Raw genomic sequence first — 26882 nt, forward strand, 5'->3', positions numbered from 1 at the left:
ATAAGGAAAAGTGTCGATATATAATGAAAAGTATCGATATATAATGAAAAGTATCGATATATAATGAAAAGTATCGAAAAGATATCGAAAAGTATCGAAAAGATATCAAAAAGTATCGAAAAGATATCGAAAAGTATCGAAAAGATATCGAAAAGTATCGATATATCGATAAGTATCGATATATCGATAAGTATCGACATATCGAAAAGTATCGATATATCGGTAAGTATCGACATATCGATAAGTATCGATATATCGATAAGTATCGATGTATCGAAAAGTATCGATATATCGATAAGTATCGATATATCGAAAAGTATCAATATATCGATATCGATGTATCGAAAAATATCGATATATCGATAAGTATCAATGTATCGATAAGTATCGATATATCGATAAGTATCGATGTATCGAAAAGTATCGATTTATCGAAAAGTATCGATATATCGATAAGTATCGATATATCGAAAAGTATCGATACATCGAAAAGTATCGATATATCGATAAGTATCGATATATCGATAAGTATCGATATATCGATAAGAGTCGATAAGTATCGATATATCGATAAGTATCGATATATCGATAAGTATCGATATATCGATAAGTATCGATATATCGATAATTGTCGATATATCGATAAGTATCGATATATCGATAAGTATCGATGTATCGAAAAGTATCGATATATCGAAAAGTATCGATATATCGAAAAGTATCGATATATCGAAAAGTATCGATATATCGAAAAGTATCGATATATCGAAAGTATCGATATATCGAAAAGTACCGATATATCGATAAGTATCGATATATCGGAAAGTGCCGAAAAGATATCGAAAAGTATCGAAAAGATATCGAAAAGTATCGAAAAGATATCGAAAAGTATCGAAAAGATATCGAAAAGTGTCTATATATAATGAAAAGTATCTACATATATTAAAAAGTATCGATATATAATGAAAAGTATCGATATATAATGTGAAAAGTATCGAAAAGATATCGATAAGTATCGAAAAGATATCGATAAGTATCGAAAAGATATCGATAAGTATCGAAAAGATATCGATAAGTATCGAAAAGATATAGATAAGTTTCGAAAAGATATCGAAAAGTATCGAAAAGACATCGAAAAGTATCGAAAAGTTATCGAAAAGTATCGAAAAGATACCGAAAAGTATCGAAAAGTTATCGAAAAGTATCGAAAAGATATCGAAAAGTATCGAAAAGATATCGAAAAGTATCGAAAAGATATCGAAAAGTATCGAAAAGGTATCGAAAAGTATCGAAAAGATATCGAAAAGTATCTATATATATCGAAAAGTATCTATATATATCGAAAAGTATCGATATATCGAAAAGTTTCGATATATCGATAAGTATCGATATATCGAAAAGTATCGATATATCGATAAGTATCGATATATCGATAAGTATCGATATATCGATAAGTATCGATATATCGATAAGTATCGATATATCGATAAGTATCGATATACCGAGAAGTATCGAAATATCGAAAAGTATCGATATATCGATAAGTATGGATATATCGAATAGTATCGAAATATCGAAAAGTATCGATATATCGATAAGTATCCATATATCAATAAGTATCTATATATCGATATATCGATAAGTATCGATATATCGATAAGTATCGATATATCGATAAGTATCGATATATCGATAAGTATCGATTTATCGAAAAGTAACGATATATCGATAAGTATCGATATATCGATAAGTATCGATATATCGAAAAGTGTCGTTATGTCGATAAGTATCGAAAAGATATCGAAAAGTATCGAAAAGATCGAAAAGTATCGAAAAGATATCGCATAGTATCGATATATCGATAAGTATCGATATATCGAAAAGTATCGATATATCGATAAGTATCGATATATCCGATATATCGATAAGTATCGATATATCGAAAAGTTTCGGTAAATCGATAAGTACCGATATATCGATAAGTATCGATATATCGAAAAGTATCGGTATATCGAAAAGTATCGATATATCGAAAAGTGTCGATATATCGAAAAGTATCGATTTATCGAAAAGTATCGATATATCGAAAAGTATCGATATATCGAAAAGTATCGATATATCGAAAAGTATCGTAATATCGAAAAGTATCGATATATCGAAGAGTATCGATAAGATATCGAAAAGTACCGAAAAGATATCGAAAAGTACCGAAAAGATATCGAAACGTATCGAATAGTATCGATATATATCGAAAAGTATCGATATATATCGAAAAGTATCTATATATAAGGAAAAGTATCGATATATAATGAAAAGTATCGATATATAATGAAAAGTATCGATATATAATGATAAGTATGGATATATAATGATAAGTATCGATATATAATGATAAGTATCGATATATAATGATAGGTATCGATATATAATGATAAGTATCGATATATAATGAAAGGTATCGATATATAATAAAAAGTATCGATATATAATGAAAGGTATCGATATATAATAAAAAGTATCGATATATAATTAAAAGTATCGAAAAGATATCGAAAAGTATCGAAAAGATATCGAAAAGTATCGAAAAGATATCGAAAAGTATCGAAAAGTATCGAAAAGATATCGAAAAGTATCGAAAAGATCGAAGAAAAGATATCGAAAAGTATCGTTATATCCATAAGTATCGATATATCGAAAAGTATCGATATATCGATAAGTATTGATATATCCGGTATATCGATAAGTATCGATATATCGAAAAGTATCGATAAATCGATAAGTATCGATAAATCGATGAGTATCGATATATCGAAAAGTATCGATATATCGAAAAGTATCGATATATCGAAAATTATCGATATATCTAAAAGTATCGATATATCGAAAAGTATCGATATATCGAAAAGTATCGATACATCGATAAGTATCGATAAGATATCGAAAAGTATCGATATATCGAAAAGTATCGATATATCGAAAAGTATCGATATATCGATAAGTATCGATATATCGAAAAGTATCGAAAAGATATCGATAAGTACCGAAAAGATATCGATAAGTACCGAAAAGATATCGAAAAGTATCGATATATATCGAAAAGTATCTATATATAAGGAAAAGTATCGATATATAAGCAAAAGTATCGATATATAATGAAAAGTATCGATATATAATGAAAAGTATCGATATATAATGAAAAGTATCGATATATAATGAAAACTATCGATATATAATGAAAAGTATCGAAAAGATATCGAAAAGTATCGAAAAGATATCGAAAAGTATCGAAAAGATATCGAAAAGTATCGAAAAGATATCGAAAAGTATCGATATATCGAAAAGTATCGATATATCGATAAGTATCGATATATCGATAAGTATAGATATATCGAAAAGTATCGATATATCGAAAAGTATCGATATATCGATAAGTATCGATATATCGATAAGTATCGATATATCGATAAGTATCGATATATCGATAAGTATCGATATATCGAAAAGTACCGAAAAGATATCGAAAAGTACCGAAAAGATATCGAAAAGTACCGAAAAGATATCGAAAAGTACCGAAAAGATATCGAAAAGTACCGAAAAGGTATCGTAAAGTACCGAAAATATATCGAAAAGTATCGAAAAGATATCGAAAAGTATCGAAAAGATATCGAAAAGTATCGAAAAGATATCGAAAAGTATCGAAAAGATATCGAAAAGTATCTATATATAATGAAAAGTATCTATATATAATAAAAAGTATCGATATATAATGAAAAGTATCGATATATAATGAAAAGTATCGAAAAGATATCGATAAGTATCGAAAAGATATCGATAAGTATCGAAAAGATATCGATAAGTATCGAAAAGATATCGATAAGTATCGAAAAGACATAGATAAGTATCGAAAAGGTATCGATAAGTATCGAAAAGATATCGAAAAGTATCGAAAAGATATCGAAAAGTATCGAAAAGACATCGAAAAGTATCGAAAAGATATCGAAAAGATATCGAAAAGTATCGAAAAGATATCGAAAAGTATCGAAAAGATATCGAAAAGTATCTATATATATCGAAAAGTATCTATATATATCGAAAAGTATCCATATATATCGAAAAGTATCTATATATAATGAAAAGTATCGATATATAATTAAAAGTATCGATATATAATGAAAAGTATCGATATATAATGATAAGTATCGATATATAATGATAAGTATCGATATATAAGTACCGAAAAGATATCGAAAAGTACCGAAAAGATATCGAAAAGTACCGAAAAGATATCGAAAAGTATCGAAAAGTTATCGAAAAGTATCGAAAAGATATCGAAAAGTATCGATATATAGATAAGTATCGAAAAGATATCGAAAAGTATCGATATATCGATAAGTATCGATATATCGAAAAGTATCGATATATCGAAAAGTATCGATATAACGAAAAGCATCGATATATCGAAAAGTATCGATATATCGAAAAGTATCGATATATCGATAAGTATCGATATATCGAAAAGCATCGAAATATCGTAAAGTATCGATATATCGAAAAAGTATCGATATATCTATAAGTATCGATATATCGATAAGTTTCGATATATCGAAAGGTATCGATATATCGAAAAGTATCGATATATCGATAACTATCGATATATCGATAAGTATCGATATATCGATAAGTACCGAAAAGATATCGAAAAGTACCGAAAAGATATCGAAAAGTACCGAAAAGATATCGAAAAGTACCGAAAAGATATCGAAAAGTACCGAAAAGATATCAAAAAGTACCGAAAAGATATCGAAAAGTACCGAAAAGATTTCGAAAAGTACCGAAAAGATATCGAAAAGTACCGAAAAGATATCGAAAAGTACCGAAAATATATCGAAAAGTACCGAAAAGATATCGAAAAGTACCGAAAAGATATCGAAAAGTACCGAAAAGATATCGAAAAGTACCGAAAAGATATCGACAAGTACCGAAAAGATATCGAAAAGTACCGAAAAGATATCGAAAAGTATCGAAAAGATATCGAAAAGTATCGTTAAGATATCGAAAAGTATCGTAAAGATATCGAAAAGTATCGAAAAGATATCGAAAAGTATAAATGTATCGATAAATATCGATATATCGATAAGTATCGATATATCGATAAGTATCGATTTATCGATAAGTATCGATATATCAAAAAGTATCGATATATCGAAAAGTATCGATATATCGAAAAGTATCGATATATCGAAAAGTATCGATGTATCGAAAAGTATCGATATATCGATAAGGATCGATATATCGAAAAGTATCGATATATCGATAAGTATCCATATATCAATAAGTATTGATATATCGATATTCTGATATATATATATATATATATATATATATATATATATATATATATATATATATATATATATCGATATATCGATAAGTATAAGTATATATCGATAAGTATCGATATATCGATAAGTATCGATATATCGAAAAGTATCGATATATCGATAAGTATCGATACATCGATAAGTATCGATATATCGATAAGTATCGATATATCGATAAGTATCGATATACGGAGAAGTATCGATATATCGAGAAGTATCGATATATCGAAAAGTATCGATATATCGAAAAGTAACGATATATCGCTAAGTATCGATGTATCGAAAAGTATCCATATATCGAAAAGTATCAATATATCGAAAAGTATCGATATATCGAAAAGTATCGATATATCGATAAGTATCGATATATCGAGAGGTATCGATATATCGAAAAGTATCGATATATCGAAAAGTATCGATATATCGAAAAGTATCGAAAAGATATCGAAAAGTATCGATATATCGAAAAGTATCGATATATCGATAAGTATCGATAAGATATCGAAAAGTACCGATAAGATATCGAAAAGTAACGAAAAGATAACGAAAAGTATCGATATATATCGAATAGTATCGATATATATCGAATAGTATCTATATATAAGGAAAAGTATCGATATATAACGAAAAGTATCGATATATAATGATAAGTATGGATATATAATGATAAGTATCGATATATAATGATAAGTATCGATATATAATGATAAGTATCGATATATAATGAAAGGTATCGATATATAATAAAAAGTATCGATATATAATGAAAAGTATCGAAAAGATATAGAAAAGTATCGAAAAGATATCGAAAAGTATCGAAAAGATATCGAAAAGTATCATAAAGATATCGAAAAGTATCGAAAAGATATCGAAAAGTATCGAAAAGATCGAAGAAAAGATATCGAAAAGTATCGATATATCGATAAGTATCGATATATCGAAAAGTATCGATATATCGATAAGTATCGATATATCGATAAGTATCGATATATCCGATATATCGATAAGTATCGATATATCGAAAAGTATCGATAAATCGATAAGTATCGATATATCGAAAAGTATCGATATATCGAAAAGTATCGATATATCGAAAAGTATCGATATATCGAAAAGTATCGATATATCGAAAAAAATCGATATATCGAAAAGTATCGATATATCGAAAAGTATCGATATATCGATAAGTATCGATAAGATATCGAAAAGTATCGATATATCGAAAAGTATCGATATATCGATAAGTATCGATATATCGATAAGTATCGATAAGTATCGATATATCGATAAGTATCGATATATCGATACGTATCGAAAAGATATCGATAAGTACCGAAAAGATATCGATAAGTACCGAAAAGATATCGAAAAGTACCGAAAAGATATCGAAAAGTATCGAAAAGATATCAAAAAGTATCGAAAAGATATCGAAAAGTATCGATAAGATATCGAAAAGTATCGAAATGATATCGAAAAGTATCGAAAAGATATCGAAAAGTATCGATATATCGAAAAGTATCGATATATCGATAAGTATCGATATATCGAAAAGTACCGGTATATCGAAAAGTACCGATATATCGATAAGTACCGATATATCGATAAGTATCGATAAGTATCGATATATCGATAAGTATCGATATATCGATAAGTATCGATATATCGATAAGTATCGATGTATCGAAAAGTATCGATATATCGAAAAGTATCGATATATCGTAAAGTATCGATATATCGAAAAGTACCGATATATCGAAAAGTACCGAAAAGATGTCGAAAATATCGAAAAGATATCGAAAAGTGCCGAAAAGATATCCAAAAGTACCGAAAAGATATCCAAAAGTATCGAAAAGATATCGAAAAGTATCGAAAAGATATCGAAAAGTGTCTATATATAATGAAAAGTATCTATATATAATAAAAAGTATCTATATATAATGAAAAGTATCTATATATAATAAAAAGTATCGATATATAATGAAAAGTATCGATATATAATGAAAAGTATCGAAAAGATATCGATAAGTATCGAAAAGATATCGATAAGTATCGAAAAGATATCGATAAGTATCGAAAAGATATAGATAAGTATCGAAAAGATATCGATAAGTATCGAAAAGATATCGAAAAGTATCGAAAAGACATCGAAAAGTATCGAAAAGATATCGAAAAGATATCGAAAAGTATCGAAAAGATATCGAAAAGTATCTATATATATCGAAAAGTATCTATATATATCGAAAAGTATCTATATATAATGAAAAGTATCGATATATAATTAAAAGTATCGATATATAATGAAAAGTATCGATATATAATGATAAGTATCGATATATAATGATAAGTATCGATATATAAGTACCGAAAAGATATCGAAAAGTACCGAAAAGATATCGAAAAGTACCGAAAAGATATCGAAAAGTATCGAAAAGATATCGAAAAGTATCGAAAAGATATCGAAAAGTATCGATATATCGATAAGTATCGAAAAGATATCGAAAAGTATCGATATATCGATAAGTATCGATATATCGAAAAGTATCGATATATCGAAAAGTATCGATATAACGAAAAGTATCGATATATCGAAAAGTATCGATATATCGAAAAGTATCGATGTATCGATAAGTATCGATGTATCGATAAGTATCGATGTATCGATAAGTATCGATATATCGATAAGTATCGATATATCGATAAGTATCGATATATCGAAAAGTATCGATATATCGAAAAGTATCGATAAATCGTAAAGTATCGATATATCGAAAAGTATCGAAATATCGAAAAGTATCGATGTATCGAAAAGTATCGATGTATCGAAAAGTATCGATGTATCGAAAAGTATCGATATATCGAAAAGTATCGATATATCGAAAAGTATCGATATATCGATAAGTATCGATATATCGATAAGTATCGATATATCGATAAGTACCGAAAAGATATCGAAAAGTACCGAAAAGATATCGAAAAGTACCGGAAAGATATCGAAAAGTACCGAAAAGATATCGAAAAGTACCGAAAAGATATCGAAAAGTACCGAAAAGATATCGAAAAGTACCGAAAAGATTTCGAAAAGTACCGAAAAGATTTCGAAAAGTACCGAAAAGATATCGAAAAGTACCGAAAAGATATCGAAAAGTACCGAAAAGATATCGAAAAGTACCGAAAAGATATCGAAAAATACCGAAAAGATATCGAAAAGTACCGAAAAGATATCGAAAAGTACCGAAAAGATATCGAAAAGTACCGAAAAGATATCGACAAGTACCGAAAAGATATCGACAAGTACCGAAAAGATATCGACAAGTACCGAAAAGATATCGACAAGTACCGAAAAGATATCGAAAAGTATCGAAAAGATATCGAAAAGTATCGAAAAGATATCGAAAAGTATCGTAAAGATATCGAAAAGTATCGAAAAGATATCGAAAAGTATCGATGTATCGATAAGTATCGATATATCGATAAGTATCGATATATCGATAAGTATCGATATATCGAAAAGTATCGATATATCGAAAAGTATCGATATATCGAAAAGTATCGATATATCGAAAAGTATCGATATATCGATAAGTATCGATATATCGAAAAGTATCGATATATCGATAAGTATCCTAATATCAATAAGTATCGATATATCGATATATCGATAAGTATCGATATATCGAAAAGTATCGATATATCGAAAAGTATCGATATATCGATAAGTATCGATATATCGATAAGTATCGATATATCGATAAGTATCGATATATCGAGAAGTATCGATTTATCGAAAAGTATCGATATAACGAAAAGTATCGATATATCGAGAAGTATCGATTTATCGAAAAGTATCGATATATCGAAAAGTATCGATATATCGAAAAGTATCGATATATCGATAAGTTTCGATATATCGATAAGTATCGATATATCGAAAACTATCGACATATCGAAAAGTATCGATCTATCGAAAAGTATCTATATATCGAAAAGTATCGATATATCGAAAAGTATCGATATATCGAAAAGTATCGATAAGATATCGAAAAGTACCGATAAGATATCGAAAAGTACCGAAAACATATCGAAAAGTATCGATATATATCGAATAGTATCGATATATATCGAAAAGTATTGATATATATCGAAAAGTATCTATATATAAGGAAAAGTATCGATATATAAGGAAAACTATCGATATATAATGAAAAGTATCGATATATAATGAAAAGTATCGATATATAATGATAAGTATGGATATATAATGATAAGTATCGATATATAATGATAAGTATCGATATATAATGATAAGTATCGATATATAAAGATAAGTATCGATATATAATAAAAAGTATCGATATATTATGAAAAGTATCGAAAAGATATCGAAAAGTATCGAAAAGATATCGAAAAGTATCGAAAAAGATATCGAAAAGTATCGAAAAGATATCGAAAAGTATCGAAAAGATATCGAAAAGTATCGATATATCGAAAAGTATCGATATATCGAAAAGTATCGATTTATCGATAAGTATCGATATATCCGATATATCGATAAGTATCGATATATCGAAAACTATCGATATATCGAAAAGTATCGATATATCGAAAAGTATCGATATATCCATAAGTATCGATATATCGAAAAGTGTCGATATATCGAAAAGTATCGATATATCGATAAGTATCGATATATCGAAAAGTATCGATATATCGAAAAGTATCGATATATCGATAAGTATCGATATATCGCAAAGTATCGATATATCGATAAGTATCGATCTATCGAGAAGTATCGAAATATCGAAAAGTATCGATATATCGATAATTATGGATATATCGAATAGTATCGATATATCGAAAAGTATCGATATATCGATAAGTATCCATATATCAATAAGTATCTATATATCGATATATCGATAAGTATCGATATATCGATAAGAATCGATATATCGAAAAGTATCGATATATCGATAAGTATCGATATATCGATAAGTATCGATATATCGATAAGCATCGATATATCGAAAAGTATCGATATATCGATAAGTATCGATATATCGATAAGTATCGATATATCGAAAAGTATCGTTATATCGATAGCTATCGAAAAGATATCGAAAAGTATCGAAAAGATCGAAAAGTATCGATAAGATATCGCAAAGTATCGATATATCGATAAGTATCGATATATCGAAAAGTATCGATATATCGATAAGTATCGATATATCCGATATATCGATAAGTATCGATATATCCGATATATCGATAAGTATCGGTATATCCGATATATCGATAAGTATCGATATATTGAAAAGTATCGGTAAATCGATAAGTATCGATATATCGATAAGTATCGATATATCGAAAAGTATCGATATATCGAAAAGTATCGATATATCGAAAAGTGTCGATATATCGAAAAGTATCGATTTATCGAAAAGTATCGATATATCGAAAAGTATCGATATATCGAAAAGTATCGATATATCGAAAAGTATCGAAATATCGAAAAGTATCGATATATCGATAAGTATCGATAAGATATCGAAAAGTACCGAAAAGATATCGAAAAGTTCCGAAAAGATATCGAAACGTATCGAATAGTATCGATATATATCGAAAAGTATCGATATATATCGAAAAGTATCTATATATAAGGAAAAGTATCGATATATAATGAAAAGTATCGATATATAATGAAAAGTATCGATATATAATGATAAGTATGGATATATAATGATAAGTATCGATATATAATGGTAAGTATCGATATATAATGATAGGTATCGATATATAATGATAAGTATCGATATATAATGAAAGGTATCGATATATAATAAAAAGTATCGATATATAATGAAAGGTATCGATATATAATAAAAAGTGTCGATATATAATGAAAAGTATCGAAAAGATATCGAAAAGTATCGAAAAGATATCGAAAAGTATCGAAAAGATATCGAAAAAGTATCGAAAAGTATCGAAAAGATATCGAAAAGTATCGAAAAGATCGAAGAAAAGATATCGAAAAGTATCGTTATATCGATAAGTATCGATATATCGAAAAGTATCGATATATCGATAAGTATTGATACATCCGATATATCGATAAGTATCGATATATCGAAAAGTATCGATAAATCGATAAGTATCGATGTATCGAAAAGTATCGATATATCGAAAAGTATCGATATATCGAAAAGTATCGATATATCGAAAAGTATCGATATATCGAAAAAAATCGATATATCGAAAAGTATCGATATATCGAAAAGTATCGATATATCGATAAGTATCGATAAGATATCGAAAAGTATCGATATATCGAAAAGTATCGATATATCGATAAGTATCGATATAACGATAAGTATCGATAAGTGTCGATATATCGATAAGTATCGATATATCGATACGTATCGAAAAGATATCGATAAGTACCGAAAAGATATCGATAAGTACCGAAAAGATATCGAAAAGTACCGAAAAGATATCGAAAAGTATCTAAAAGATATCAAAAAGTATCGAAAAGATATCGAAAAGTATCGAAAAGATATCGAAAAGTATCATAAAGATATCGAAAAGTATCGAAAAGATATCGAAAAGTATCGAAAAGATCGAAGAAAAGATATCGAAAAGTATCGATATATCGATAAGTATCGATATATCGAAAAGTATCGATATATCGATAAGTATCGATATATCGATAAGTATCGATATATCGATAAGTATCGATATACGGAGAAGTATCGATATATCGAGAAGTATCGATATATCGAAAAGTATCGATATATCGAAAAGTAACGATATATCGCTAAGTATCGATGTATCGAAAAGTATCCATATATCGAAAAGTATCAATATATCGAAAAGTATCGATATATCGAAAAGTATCGATATATCGATAAGTATCGATATATCGAGAGGTATCGATATATCGAAAAGTATCGATATATCGAAAAGTATCGATATATCGAAAAGTATCGAAAAGATATCGAAAAGTATCGATATATCGAAAAGTATCGATATATCGATAAGTATCGATAAGATATCGAAAAGTACCGATAAGATATCGAAAAGTAACGAAAAGATAACGAAAAGTATCGATATATATCGAATAGTATCGATATATATCGAATAGTATCTATATATAAGGAAAAGTATCGATATATAACGAAAAGTATCGATATATAATGATAAGTATGGATATATAATGATAAGTATCGATATATAATGATAAGTATCGATATATAATGTTAAGTATCGATATATAATGAAAGGTATCGATATATAATAAAAAGTATCGATATATAATGAAAAGTATCGAAAAGATATAGAAAAGTATCGAAAAGATATCGAAAAGTATCGAAAAGATATCGAAAAGTATCATAAAGATATCGAAAAGTATCGAAAAGATATCGAAAAGTATCGAAAAGATCGAAGAAAAGATATCGAAAAGTATCGATATATCGATAAGTATCGATATATCGAAAAGTATCGATATATCGATAAGTATCGATATATAGATAAGTATCGATATATCCGATATATCGATAAGTATCGATATATCGAAAAGTATCGATAAATCGATAAGTATCGATATATCGAAAAGTATCGATATATCGAAAAGTATCGATATATCGAAAAGTATCGATATATCGAAAAGTATCGATATATCGAAAAAAATCGATATATCGAAAAGTATCGATATATCGAAAAGTATCGATATATCGATAAGTATCGATAAGATATCGAAAAGTATCGATATATCGAAAAGTATCGATATATCGATAAGTATCGATATATCGATAAGTATCGATAAGTATCGATATATCGATAAGTATCGATATATCGATACGTATCGAAAAGATATCGATAAGTACCGAAAAGATATCGATAAGTACCGAAAAGATATCGAAAAGTACCGAAAAGATATCGAAAAGTATCGAAAAGATATCAAAAAGTATCGAAAAGATATCGAAAAGTATCGATAAGATATCGAAAAGTATCGAAATGATATCGAAAAGTATCGAAAAGATATCGAAAAGTATCGATATATCGAAAAGTATCGATATATCGATAAGTATCGATATATCGAAAAGTACCGGTATATCGAAAAGTACCGATATATCGATAAGTACCGATATATCGATAAGTATCGATAAGTATCGATATATCGATAAGTATCGATATATCGATAAGTATCGATATATCGATAAGTATCGATGTATCGAAAAGTATCGATATATCGAAAAGTATCGATATATCGTAAAGTATCGATATATCGAAAAGTACCGATATATCGAAAAGTACCGAAAAGATGTCGAAAATATCGAAAAGATATCGAAAAGTGCCGAAAAGATATCCAAAAGTACCGAAAAGATATCCAAAAGTATCGAAAAGATATCGAAAAGTATCGAAAAGATATCGAAAAGTGTCTATATATAATGAAAAGTATCTATATATAATAAAAAGTATCTATATATAATGAAAAGTATCTATATATAATAAAAAGTATCGATATATAATGAAAAGTATCGATATATAATGAAAAGTATCGAAAAGATATCGATAAGTATCGAAAAGATATCGATAAGTATCGAAAAGATATCGATAAGTATCGAAAAGATATAGATAAGTATCGAAAAGATATCGATAAGTATCGAAAAGATATCGAAAAGTATCGAAAAGACATCGAAAAGTATCGAAAAGATATCGAAAAGATATCGAAAAGTATCGAAAAGATATTGCAAAGTATCTATATATATCGAAAAGTATCTATATATATCGAAAAGTATCTATATATAATGAAAAGTATCGATATATAATTAAAAGTATCGATATATAATGAAAAGTATCGATATATAATGATAAGTATCGATATATAATGATAAGTATCGATATATAAGTACCGAAAAGATATCGAAAAGTACCGAAAAGATATCGAAAAGTACCGAAAAGATATCGAAAAGTATCGAAAAGATATCGAAAAGTATCGAAAAGATATCGAAAAGTATCGATATATCGATAAGTATCGAAAAGATATCGAAAAGTATCGATATATCGATAAGTATCGATATATCGAAAAGTATCGATATATCGAAAAGTATCGATATAACGAAAAGTATCGATATATCGAAAAGTATCGATATATCGAAAAGTATCGATGTATCGATAAGTATCGATGTATCGATAAGTATCGATGTATCGATAAGTATCGATATATCGATAAGTATCGATATATCGATAAGTATCGATATATCGAAAAGTATCGATATATCGAAAAGTATCGATAAATCGTAAAGTATCGATATATCGAAAAGTATCGAAATATCGAAAAGTATCGATGTATCGAAAAGTATCGATGTATCGAAAAGTATCGATGTATCGAAAAGTATCGATATATCGAAAAGTATCGATATATCGAAAAGTATCGATATATCGATAAGTATCGATATATCGATAAGTATCGATATATCGATAAGTACCGAAAAGATATCGAAAAGTACCGAAAAGATATCGAAAAGTACCGGAAAGATATCGAAAAGTACCGAAAAGATATCGAAAAGTACCGAAAAGATATCGAAAAGTACCGAAAAGATATCGAAAAGTACCGAAAAGATTTCGAAAAGTACCGAAAAGATTTCGAAAAGTACCGAAAAGATATCGAAAAGTACCGAAAAGATATCGAAAAGTACCGAAAAGATATCGAAAAGTACCGAAAAGATATCGAAAAATACCGAAAAGATATCGAAAAGTACCGAAAAGATATCGAAAAGTACCGAAAAGATATCGAAAAGTACCGAAAAGATATCGACAAGTACCGAAAAGATATCGACAAGTACCGAAAAGATATCGACAAGTACCGAAAAGATATCGACAAGTACCGAAAAGATATCGAAAAGTACCGAAAAGATATCGAAAAGTATCGAAAAGATATCGAAAAGTATCGAAAAGATATCGAAAAGTATCGTAAAGATATCGAAAAGTATCGAAAAGATATCGAAAAGTATCGATGTATCGATAAGTATCGATATATCGATAAGTATCGATATATCGATAAGTATCGATATATCGAAAAGTATCGATATATCGAAAAGTATCGATATATCGAAAAGTATCGATATATCGAAAAGTATCGATATATCGATAAGTATCGATATATCGAAAAGTATCGATATATCGATAAGTATCCTAATATCAATAAGTATCGATATATCGATATATCGATAAGTATCGATATATCGAAAAGTATCGATATATCGAAAAGTATCGATATATCGATAAGTATCGATATATCGATAAGTATCGATATATCGATAAGTATCGATATATCGAGAAGTATCGATTTATCGAAAAGTATCGATATAACGAAAAGTATCGATATATCGAGAAGTATCGATTTATCGAAAAGTATCGATATATCGAAAAGTATCGATATATCGAAAAGTATCGATATATCGATAAGTTTCGATATATCGATAAGTATCGATATATCGAAAACTATCGACATATCGAAAAGTATCGATCTATCGAAAAGTATCTATATATCGAAAAGTATCGATATATCGAAAAGTATCGATATATCGAAAAGTATCGATAAGATATCGAAAAGTACCGATAAGATATCGAAAAGTACCGAAAACATATCGAAAAGTATCGATATATATCGAATAGTATCGATATATATCGAAAAGTATTGATATATATCGAAAAGTATCTATATATAAGGAAAAGTATCGATATATAAGGAAAACTATCGATATATAATGAAAAGTATCGATATATAATGAAAAGTATCGATATATAATGATAAGTATGGATATATAATGATAAGTATCGATATATAATGATAAGTATCGATATATAATGATAAGTATCTATATATAAAGATAAGTATCGATATATAATAAAAAGTATCGATATATTATGAAAAGTATCGAAAAGATATCGAAAAGTATCGAAAAGATATCGAAAAGTATCGAAAAAGATATCGAAAAGTATCGAAAAGATATCGAAAAGTATCGAAAAGATATCGAAAAGTATCGATATATCGAAAAGTATCGATATATCGAAAAGTATCGATTTATCGATAAGTATCGATATATCCGATATATCGATAAGTATCGATATATCGAAAACTATCGATATATCGAAAAGTATCGATATATCGAAAAGTATCGATATATCCATAAGTATCGATATATCGAAAAGTGTCGATATATCGAAAAGTATCGATATATCGATAAGTATCGATATATCGAAAAGTATCGATATATCGAAAAGTATCGATATATCGATAAGTATCGATATATCGCAAAGTATCGATATATCGATAAGTATCGATCTATCGAGAAGTATCGAAATATCGAAAAGTATCGATATATCGATAATTATGGATATATCGAATAGTATCGATATATCGAAAAGTATCGATATATCGATAAGTATCCATATATCAATAAGTATCTATATATCGATATATCGATAAGTATCGATATATCGATAAGAATCGATATATCGAAAAGTATCGATATATCGATAAGTATCGATATATCGATAAGTATCGATATATCGATAAGCATCGATATATCGAAAAGTATCGATATATCGATAAGTATCGATATATCGATAAGTATCGATATATCGAAAAGTATCGTTATATCGATAGCTATCGAAAAGATATCGAAAAGTATCGAAAAGATCGAAAAGTATCGATAAGATATCGCAAAGTATCGATATATCGATAAGTATCGATATATCGAAAAGTATCGATATATCGATAAGTATCGATATATCCGATATATCGATAAGTATCGATATATCCGATATATCGATAAGTATCGATATATTGAAAAGTATCGGTAAATCGATAAGTATCGATATATCGATAAGTATCGATATATCGAAAAGTATCGATATATCGAAAAGTATCGATATATCGAAAAGTGTCGATATATCGAAAAGTATCGATTTATCGAAAAGTATCGATATATCGAAAAGTATCGATATATCGAAAAGTATCGATATATCGAAAAGTATCGAAATATCGAAAAGTATCGATATATCGATAAGTATCGATAAGATATCGAAAAGTACCGAAAAGATATCGAAAAGTTCCGAAAAGATATCGAAACGTATCGAATAGTATCGATATATATCGAAAAGTATCGATATATATCGAAAAGTATCTATATATAAGGAAAAGTATCGATATATAATGAAAAGTATCGATATATAATGAAAAGTATCGATATATAATGATAAGTATGGATATATAATGATAAGTATCGATATATAATGGTAAGTATCGATATATAATGATAGGTATCGATATATAATGATAAGTATCGATATATAATGAAAGGTATCGATATATAATAAAAAGTATCGATATATAATGAAAGGTATCGATATATAATAAAAAGTGTCGATATATAATGAAAAGTATCGAAAAGATATCGAAAAGTATCGAAAAGATATCGAAAAGTATCGAAAAGATATCGAAAAGTATCGAAAAGTATCGAAAAGATATCGAAAAGTATCGAAAAGATCGAAGAAAAGATATCGAAAAGTATCGTTATATCGATAAGTATCGATATATCGAAAAGTATCGATATATCGATAAGTATTGATACATCCGATATATCGATAAGTATCGATATATCGAAAAGTATCGATAAATCGATAAGTATCGATGTATCGAAAAGTATCGATATATCGAAAAGTATCGATATATCGAAAAGTATCGATATATCGAAAAGTATCGATATATCGAAAAAAATCGATATATCGAAAAGTATCGATATATCGAAAAGTATCGATATATCGATAAGTATCGATAAGATATCGAAAAGTATCGATATATCGAAAAGTATCGATATATCGATAAGTATCGATATAACGATAAGTATCGATAAGTATCGATATATCGATAAGTATCGATATATCGATACGTATCGAAAAGATATCGATAAGTACCGAAAAGATATCGGTAAGTACCGAAAAGATATCGAAAAGTACCGAAAAGATATCGAAAAGTATCTAAAAGATATCAAAAAGTATCGAAAAGATATCGAAAAGTATCGAAAAGATATCGAAAAGTATCGAAATGATATCGAAAAGTATCGAAAAGATATCGAAAAGTATCGATATATCGAAAAGTATCGATATATCGATAAGTATCGATATATCGAAAAGTACCGATATATCGAAAAGTACCGATATATCGATAAGTACCGATATATCGATAAGTATCGATAAGTATCGATATATCGATAAGTATCGATATATCGATAAGTATCGATATATCGATAAGTATCGATATATCGAAAAGTATCGATATATCGAAAAGTATCGATATATCGTAAAGTATCGATATATCGAAAAGTACCGATATATCGAAAAGTACCGAAAAGATATCGAAAATATCGAAAAGATATCAAAAAGTGCCGAAAAGATATCCAAAAGTACCGAAAAGATATCCAAAAGTACCGAAAAGATATCGAAAAGTACCGAAAAGATATCGAAAAGTACCGAAAAGATATCGAAAAGTATCGAAAAGATATCGAAAGGTATCGAAAAGATATCGAAAAGTATCTATATACAATGAAAATTATCTATATATAATAAAAAGTATCGATATATAATGAAAAGTATCGATATATAATGAAAAGTATCGAAAAGATATCGATAAGTATCGAAAAGATATCGATAAGTATCGAAAAGATATCGATAAGTATCGAAAAGATATAGATAAGTATCGAAAAGATATCGATAAGTATCGAAAAGATATCGAAAAGTATCGAAAAGACATCGAAAAGTATCGAAAAGATATCGAAAAGATATCGAAAAGTATCGAAAAGATATCGAAAAGTATCTATATATATCGAAAAGTATCTATATATATCGAAAAGTATCTATATATATCGAAAAGTATCTATATATAATGAAAAGTATCGATATATAATTAAAAGTATCGATATATAAATAAAAGTATCGATATATAATGATAAGTATCGATATATAATGATAAGTATCGATATATAAGTACCGAAAAGATATCGAAAAGTACCGAAAAGATATCGAAAAGTACCGAAAAGATATCGAAAAGTATCGAAAAGATATCGAAAAGTATCGAAAAGATATCGAAAAGTATCGATATATCGATAAGTATCGAAAAGATATCGAAAAGTATCGATATATCGATAAGTATCGATATATCGAAAAGTATCGATATATCGAAAAGTATCGATATAACGAAAAGTATCGATATATCGAAAAGTATCGATATATCGATAATATCGATATATCGAAAAGTATCGATGTATCGATAAGTATCGATGTATCGATAAGTATCGATGTATCGATAAGTATCGATATATCGATAAGTATCGATATATCGATAAGTATCGATATAACGAAAAGTATCGATATATCGAAAAGTATCGATAAATCGTAAAGTATCGATATATCGAAAAGTATCGAAATATCGAAAAGTATCGATGTATCGAAAAGTATCGATGTATCGAAAAGTATCGATGTATCGAAAAGTATCGATATATCGAAAAGTATCGATATATCGAAAAGTATCGATATATCGATAAGTATCGATATATCGATAAGTATCGATATATCGATAAGTACCGAAAAGATATCGAAAAGTACCGAAAAGATATCGAAAAGTACCGGAAAGATATCGAAAAGTACCGAAAAGATATCGAAAAGTACCGAAAAGATATCGAAAAGTACCGAAAAGATATCGAAAAGTACCGAAAAGATTTCGAAAAGTACCGAAAAGATTTCGAAAAGTACCGAAAAGATATCGAAAAGTACCGAAAAGATATCGAAAAGTACCGAAAAGATATCGAAAAGTACCGAAAAGATATCGAAAAGTACCGAAAAGATATCGAAAAGTACCGAAAATATATCGAAAAGTACCGAAAAGATATCGAAAAGTACCGAAAAGATATCGAAAAGTACCGAAAAGATATCGACAAGTACCGAAAAGATATCGACAAGTACCGAAAAGATATCGACAAGTACCGAAAAGATATCGAAAAGTACCGAAAAGATATCGAAAAGTATCGAAAAGATATCGAAAAGTATCGAAAAGATATCGAAAAGTATCGTAAAGATATCGAAAAGTATCGAAAAGATATCGAAAAGTATCGATGTATCGATAAGTATCGATATATCGATAAGTATCGATATATCGATAAGTATCGATATATCGAAAAGTATCGATATATCGAAAAGTATCGATATATCGATAAGTATCGATATATCGAAAAGTATCGATATATCGATAAGTATCCTAATATCAATAAGTATCGATATATCGATATATCGATAAGTATCGATAAATCGATAAGTATCGATATATCGAAAAGTATCGACATATCGAAAAGTATCGATCTATCGAAAAGTATCGATATATCGAAAAGTATCGATATATCGATAAGTATCGATATATCGATAAGTATCGATATATCGAGAAGTATCGATTTATCGAAAAGTATCGATATATCGAAAAGTATCGATATATCGAGAAGTATCGATTTATCGAAAAGTATCGATATATCGAAAAGTATCGATATATCGAAAAGTATCGATATATCGATAAGTATCGATATATCGATAAGTATCGATATATCGAAAACTATCGACATATCGAAAAGTATCGATCTATCGAAAAGTATCGATATATCGAAAAGTATCGATATATCGAAAAGTATTGATATATCGAAAAGTATCGATAAGATATCGAAAAGTACCGATAAGATATCGAAAAGTACCGAAAAGATATCGAAAAGTATCGATATATATCGAATAGTATCGATATATATCGAAAAGTATTGATATATATCGAAAAGTATCTATATATAAGGAAAAGTATCGATATATAAGGAAAACTATCGATATATAATGAAAAGTATCGATATATAATGAAAAGTATCGATATATAATGATAAGTATGGATATATAATGATAAGTATCGATATATAATGATAAGTATCGATATATAATGATAAGTATCGATATATAAAGATAAGTATCGATATATAATAAAAAGTATCGATATATAATGAAAAGTATCGAAAAGATATCGAAAAGTATCGAAAAGATATCGAAAAGTATCGAAAAAGATATCGAAAAGTATCGAAAAGATATCGAAAAGTATCGAAAAGATATCGAAAAGTATCGATATATCGAAAAGTATCGGTATATCGAAAAGTATCGATTTATCGATAAGTATCGATATATCCGATATATCGATAAGTATCGATATATCGAAAACTATCGATATATCGAAAAGTATCGATATATCGATAAGTATCCTAATATCAATAAGTATCGATATATCGATATATCGATAAGTATCGATATATCGAAAAGTATCGATATATCGAAAAGTATCGATATATCGATAAGTATCGATATATCGATAAGTATCGATATATCGATAAGTATCGATATATCGAGAAGTATCGATTTATCGAAAAGTATCGATATATCGAAAAATATCGATATATCGAGAAGTATCGATTTATCGAAAAGTATCGATATATCGAAAAGTATCGATATATCGAAAAGTATCGATATATCGATAAGTATCGATATATCGATAAGTATCGATATATCGAAAACTATCGACATATCGAAAAATTACGATCTATCGAAAAGTATCTATATATCGAAAAGTATCGATATATCGAAAAGTATCGATATATCGAAAAGTATCGATAAGATATCGAAAAGTACCGATAAGATATCGAAAAGTACCGAAAAGATATCGAAAAGTACCGAAAAGATATCGAAAAGTATCGATACATATCGAATAGTATCGATATATATCGAAAAGTATTGATATATATCGAAAAGTATCTATATATAAGGAAAAGTATCGATATATAATGAAAAGTATCGATATATAATGAAAAGTATCGATATATAATGATAAGTATGGATATATAATGATAAGTATCGATATATAATGATAAGTATCGATATATAATGATAAGTATCGATATATAAAGATAAGTATCGATATATAATAAAAAGTATCGATATATTATGAAAAGTATCGAAAAGATATCGAAAAGTATCGAAAAGATATCGAAAAGTATCGAAAAAGATATCGAAAAGTATCGAAAAGATATCGAAAAGTATCGAAAAGATATCGAAAAGTATCGATATATCGAAAAGTATCGGTATATCGAAAAGTATCGATTTATCGATAAGTATCGATATATCCGATATATCGATAAGTATCGATATATCGAAAACTATCGATATATCGAAAAGTATCGATATATCGATAAGTATCCTAATATCAATAAGTATCGATATATCGATATATCGATAAGTATCGATATATCGAAAAGTATCGATATATCGAAAAGTATCGATATATCGATAAGTATCGATATATCGATAAGTATCGATATATCGATAAGTATCGATATATCGAGAAGTATCGATTTATCGAAAAGTATCGATATATCGAAAAATATCGATATATCGAGAAGTATCGATTTATCGAAAAGTATCGATATATCGAAAAGTATCGATATATCGAAAAGTATCGATATATCGATAAGTATCGATATATCGATAAGTATCGATAAGTATCGATATATCGAAAACTATCGACATATCGAAAAATTACGATCTATCGAAAAGTATCTATATATCGAAAAGTATCGATATATCGAAAAGTATCGATATATCGAAAAGTATCGATAAGACATCGAAAAGTACCGAAAAGATATCGAAAAGTACCGAAAAGATATCGAAAAGTATCGATACATATCGAATAGTATCGATATATATCGAAAAGTATTGATATATATCGAAAAGTATCTATATATAAGGAAAAGTATCGATATATAATGAAAAGTATCGATATATAATGAAAAGTATCGATATATAATGATAAGTATGGATATATAATGATAAGTATCGATATATAATGATAAGTATCGATATATAATGATAAGTATCGATATATAAAGATAAGTATCGATATATAATAAAAAGTATCGATATATTATGAAAAGTATCGAAAAGATATCGAAAAGTATCGAAAAGATATCGAAAACTATCGAAAAAGATATCGAAAAGTATCGAAAAGATATCGAAAAGTATCGAAAAGATATCGAAAAGTATCGATATATCGAAAAGTATCGGTATATCGAAAAGTATCGATTTATCGATATGTATCGATATATCCGATATATCGATAAGTATCGATATATCGAAAACTATCGATATATCGAAAAGTATCGATATATCGATAAGTATCCTAATATCAATAAGTATCGATATATCGATATATCGATAAGTATCGATATATCGAAAAGTATCGATATATCGAAAAGTATCGATATATCGATAAGTATCGATATATCGATAAGTATCGATATATCGATAAGTATCGATATATCGAGAAGTATCGATTTATCGAAAAGTATCGATATATCGAAAAATATCGATATATCGAGAAGTATCGATTTATCGAAAAGTATCGATATATCGAAAAGTATCGATATATCGAAAAGTATCGATATATCGATAAGTATCGATATATCGATAAGTATCGATATATCGAAAACTATCGACATATCGAAAAATTACGATCTATCGAAAAGTATCTATATATCGAAAAGTATCGATATATCGAAAAGTATCGATATATCGAAAAGTATCGATAAGATATCGAAAAGTACCGATAAGATATCGAAAAGTACCGAAAAGATATCGAAAAGTACCGAAAAGATATCGAAAAGTATCGATACATATCGAATAGTATCGATATATATCGAAAAGTATTGATATATATCGAAAAGTATCTATATATAAGGAAAAGTATCGATATATAATGAAAAGTATCGATATATAATGAAAAGTATCGATATATAATGATAAGTATGGATATATAATGATAAGTATCGATATATAATGATAAGTATCGATATATAATGATAAGTATCGATATATAAAGATAAGTATCGATATATAATAAAAAGTATCGATATATTATGAAAAGTATCGAAAAGATATCGAAAAGTATCGAAAAGATATCGAAAAGTATCGAAAAAGATATCGAAAAGTATCGAAAAGATATCGAAAAGTATCGAAAAGATATCGAAAAGTATCGATATATCGAAAAGTATCGATATATCGAAAAGTATCGATTTATCGATAAGTATCGATATATCCGATATATCGATAAGTATCGATATATCGAAAACTATCGATATATCGAAAAGTATCGATATATCGAAAAGTATCGATATATCCATAAGTATCGATATATCGAAAAGTGTCGATATATCGAAAAGTATCGATATATCGATAAGTATCGATATATCGAAAAGTATCGATATATCGAAAAGTATCGATATATCGATAAGTATCGATATATCGCAAAGTATCGATATATCGATAAGTATCGATCTATCGAGAAGTATCGAAATATCGAAAAGTATCGATATATCGATAATTATGGATATATCGAATAGTATCGATATATCGAAAAGTATCGATATATCGATAAGTATCCATATATCAATAAGTATCTATATATCGATATATCGATAAGTATCGATATATCGATAAGAATCGATATATCGAAAAGTATCGATATATCGATAAGTATCGATATATCGATAAGTATCGATATATCGATAAGCATCGATATATCGAAAAGTATCGATATATCGATAAGTATCGATATATCGATAAGTATCGATATATCGAAAAGTATCGTTATATCGATAGGTATCGAAAAGATATCGAAAAGTATCGAAAAGATCGAAAAGTATCGAAAAGATATCGCAAAGTATCGATATATCGATAAGTATCGATATATCGAAAAGTATCGATATATCGATAAGTATCGATATATCCGATATATCGATAAGTATCGATATATCCGATATATCGATAAGTATCGATATATTGAAAAGTATCGGTAAATCGATAAGTATCGATATATCGATAAGTATCGATATATCGAAAAGTATCGATATATCGAAAAGTATCGATATATCGAAAAGTGTCGATATATCGAAAAGTATCGATTTATCGAAAAGTATCGATATATCGAAAAGTATCGATATATCGAAAAGTATCGATATATCGAAAAGTATCGAAATATCGAAAAGTATCGATATATCGATAAGTATCGATAAGATATCGAAAAGTACCGAAAAGATATCGAAAAGTTCCGAAAAGATATCGAAACGTATCGAATAGTATCGATATATATCGAAAAGTATCGATATATATCGAAAAGTATATATATATAAGGAAAAGTATCGATATATAATGAAAAGTATCGATATATAATGAAAAGTATCGATATATAATGATAAGTATGGATATATAATGATAAGTATCGATATATAAAGATAGGTATCGATATATAATGATAGTTATCGATATATAATGATAAGTATCGATATATAATGAAAGGTATCGATATATAATAAAAAGTATCGATATATAATGAAAGGTATCGATATATAATAAAAAGTGTCGATATATAATGAAAAGTATCGAAAAGATATCGAAAAGTATCGAAAAGATATCGAAAAGTATCGAAAAGATATCGAAAAGTATCGAAAAGTATCGAAAAGATATCGAAAAGTATCGAAAAGATCGAAGAAAAGATATCGAAAAGTATCGTTATATCGATAAGTATCGATATATCGAAAAGTATCGATATATCGATAAGTATTGATACATCCGATATATCGATAAGTATCGATATATCGAAAAGTATCGATAAATCGATAAGTATCGATATATCGAAAAGTATCGATATATCGAAAAGTATCGATATATCGAAAAGTATCGATATATCGAAAAGTATCGATATATCGAAAAAAATCGATATATCGAAAAGTATCGATATATCGAAAAGTATCGATATATCGATAAGTATCGATAAGATATCGAAAAGTATCGATATATCGAAAAGTATCGATATATCGATAAGTATCGATATATCGATAAGTATCGATAAGTATCGATATATCGATAAGTATCGATATATCGATACGTATCGAAAAGATATCGATAAGTACCGAAAAGATATCGATAAGTACCGAAAAGATATCGAAAAGTACCGAAAAGATATCGAAAAGTATCGAAAAGATATCAAAAAGTATCGAAAAGATATCGAAAAGTATCGAAAAGATATCGAAAAGTATCGAAATGATATCGAAAAGTATCGAAAAGATATCGAAAAGTATCGATATATCGAAAAGTATCGATATATCGATAAGTATCGATATATCGAAAAGAACCGATATATCGAAAAGTACCGATATATCGATAAGTACCGATATATCGATAAGTATCGATAAGTATCGATATATCGATAAGTATCGATATATCGATAAGTATCGATATATCGATAAGTATCGATATATCGAAAAGTATCGATATATCGAAAAGTATCGATATATCGTAAAGTATCGATATATCGAAAAG

General features: G+C 27.7%; 2 protein-coding genes across 2 annotated transcripts in view; both read left to right on the top strand.

Moving 5' to 3' along the window:
- The first annotated feature begins 63 nt into the window (after window positions 1–63).
- LOC126232196 (golgin subfamily A member 6-like protein 7) lies at window positions 64–5048 on the top strand. The gene is made up of 6 exons (XM_049942493.1): window positions 64–154; window positions 1003–1346; window positions 2537–2662; window positions 3526–3733; window positions 3775–4076; window positions 4704–5048. The coding sequence occupies exons 1-6, from the start codon at window positions 64–66 to the stop codon at window positions 5046–5048; spliced, it is 1416 nt and encodes a 471-aa protein (XP_049798450.1).
- Window positions 5049–6024: 976 nt separating this feature from the next.
- Window positions 6025–26882, top strand: part of LOC126232197 (repetitive organellar protein-like) — a 29043-nt gene continuing 8185 nt past the window's right edge. The window contains exons 1-19 of the mRNA XM_049942494.1: window positions 6025–6031; window positions 6133–6289; window positions 7106–7305; window positions 7367–7605; window positions 8338–8827; window positions 9728–9831; window positions 11286–11466; window positions 11827–12034; window positions 12500–12558; window positions 12680–12935; window positions 13653–13852; window positions 13914–14152; window positions 14885–15395; window positions 16296–16399; window positions 17827–17952; window positions 18378–18523; window positions 18787–18973; window positions 19055–19273; window positions 20043–20524. Coding sequence (XP_049798451.1) covers window positions 6025–6031; window positions 6133–6289; window positions 7106–7305; window positions 7367–7605; window positions 8338–8827; window positions 9728–9831; window positions 11286–11466; window positions 11827–12034; window positions 12500–12558; window positions 12680–12935; window positions 13653–13852; window positions 13914–14152; window positions 14885–15395; window positions 16296–16399; window positions 17827–17952; window positions 18378–18523; window positions 18787–18973; window positions 19055–19273; window positions 20043–20524 — 4115 coding nt within the window. The remainder of the gene's footprint in view (window positions 6032–6132; window positions 6290–7105; window positions 7306–7366; window positions 7606–8337; window positions 8828–9727; window positions 9832–11285; window positions 11467–11826; window positions 12035–12499; window positions 12559–12679; window positions 12936–13652; window positions 13853–13913; window positions 14153–14884; window positions 15396–16295; window positions 16400–17826; window positions 17953–18377; window positions 18524–18786; window positions 18974–19054; window positions 19274–20042; window positions 20525–26882) is intronic.

The sequence above is a fragment of the Schistocerca nitens genome, unplaced genomic scaffold, assembly GCF_023898315.1.
Source record: "Schistocerca nitens isolate TAMUIC-IGC-003100 unplaced genomic scaffold, iqSchNite1.1 HiC_scaffold_466, whole genome shotgun sequence".
Lineage (NCBI taxonomy): Eukaryota > Metazoa > Arthropoda > Insecta > Orthoptera > Acrididae > Schistocerca > Schistocerca nitens.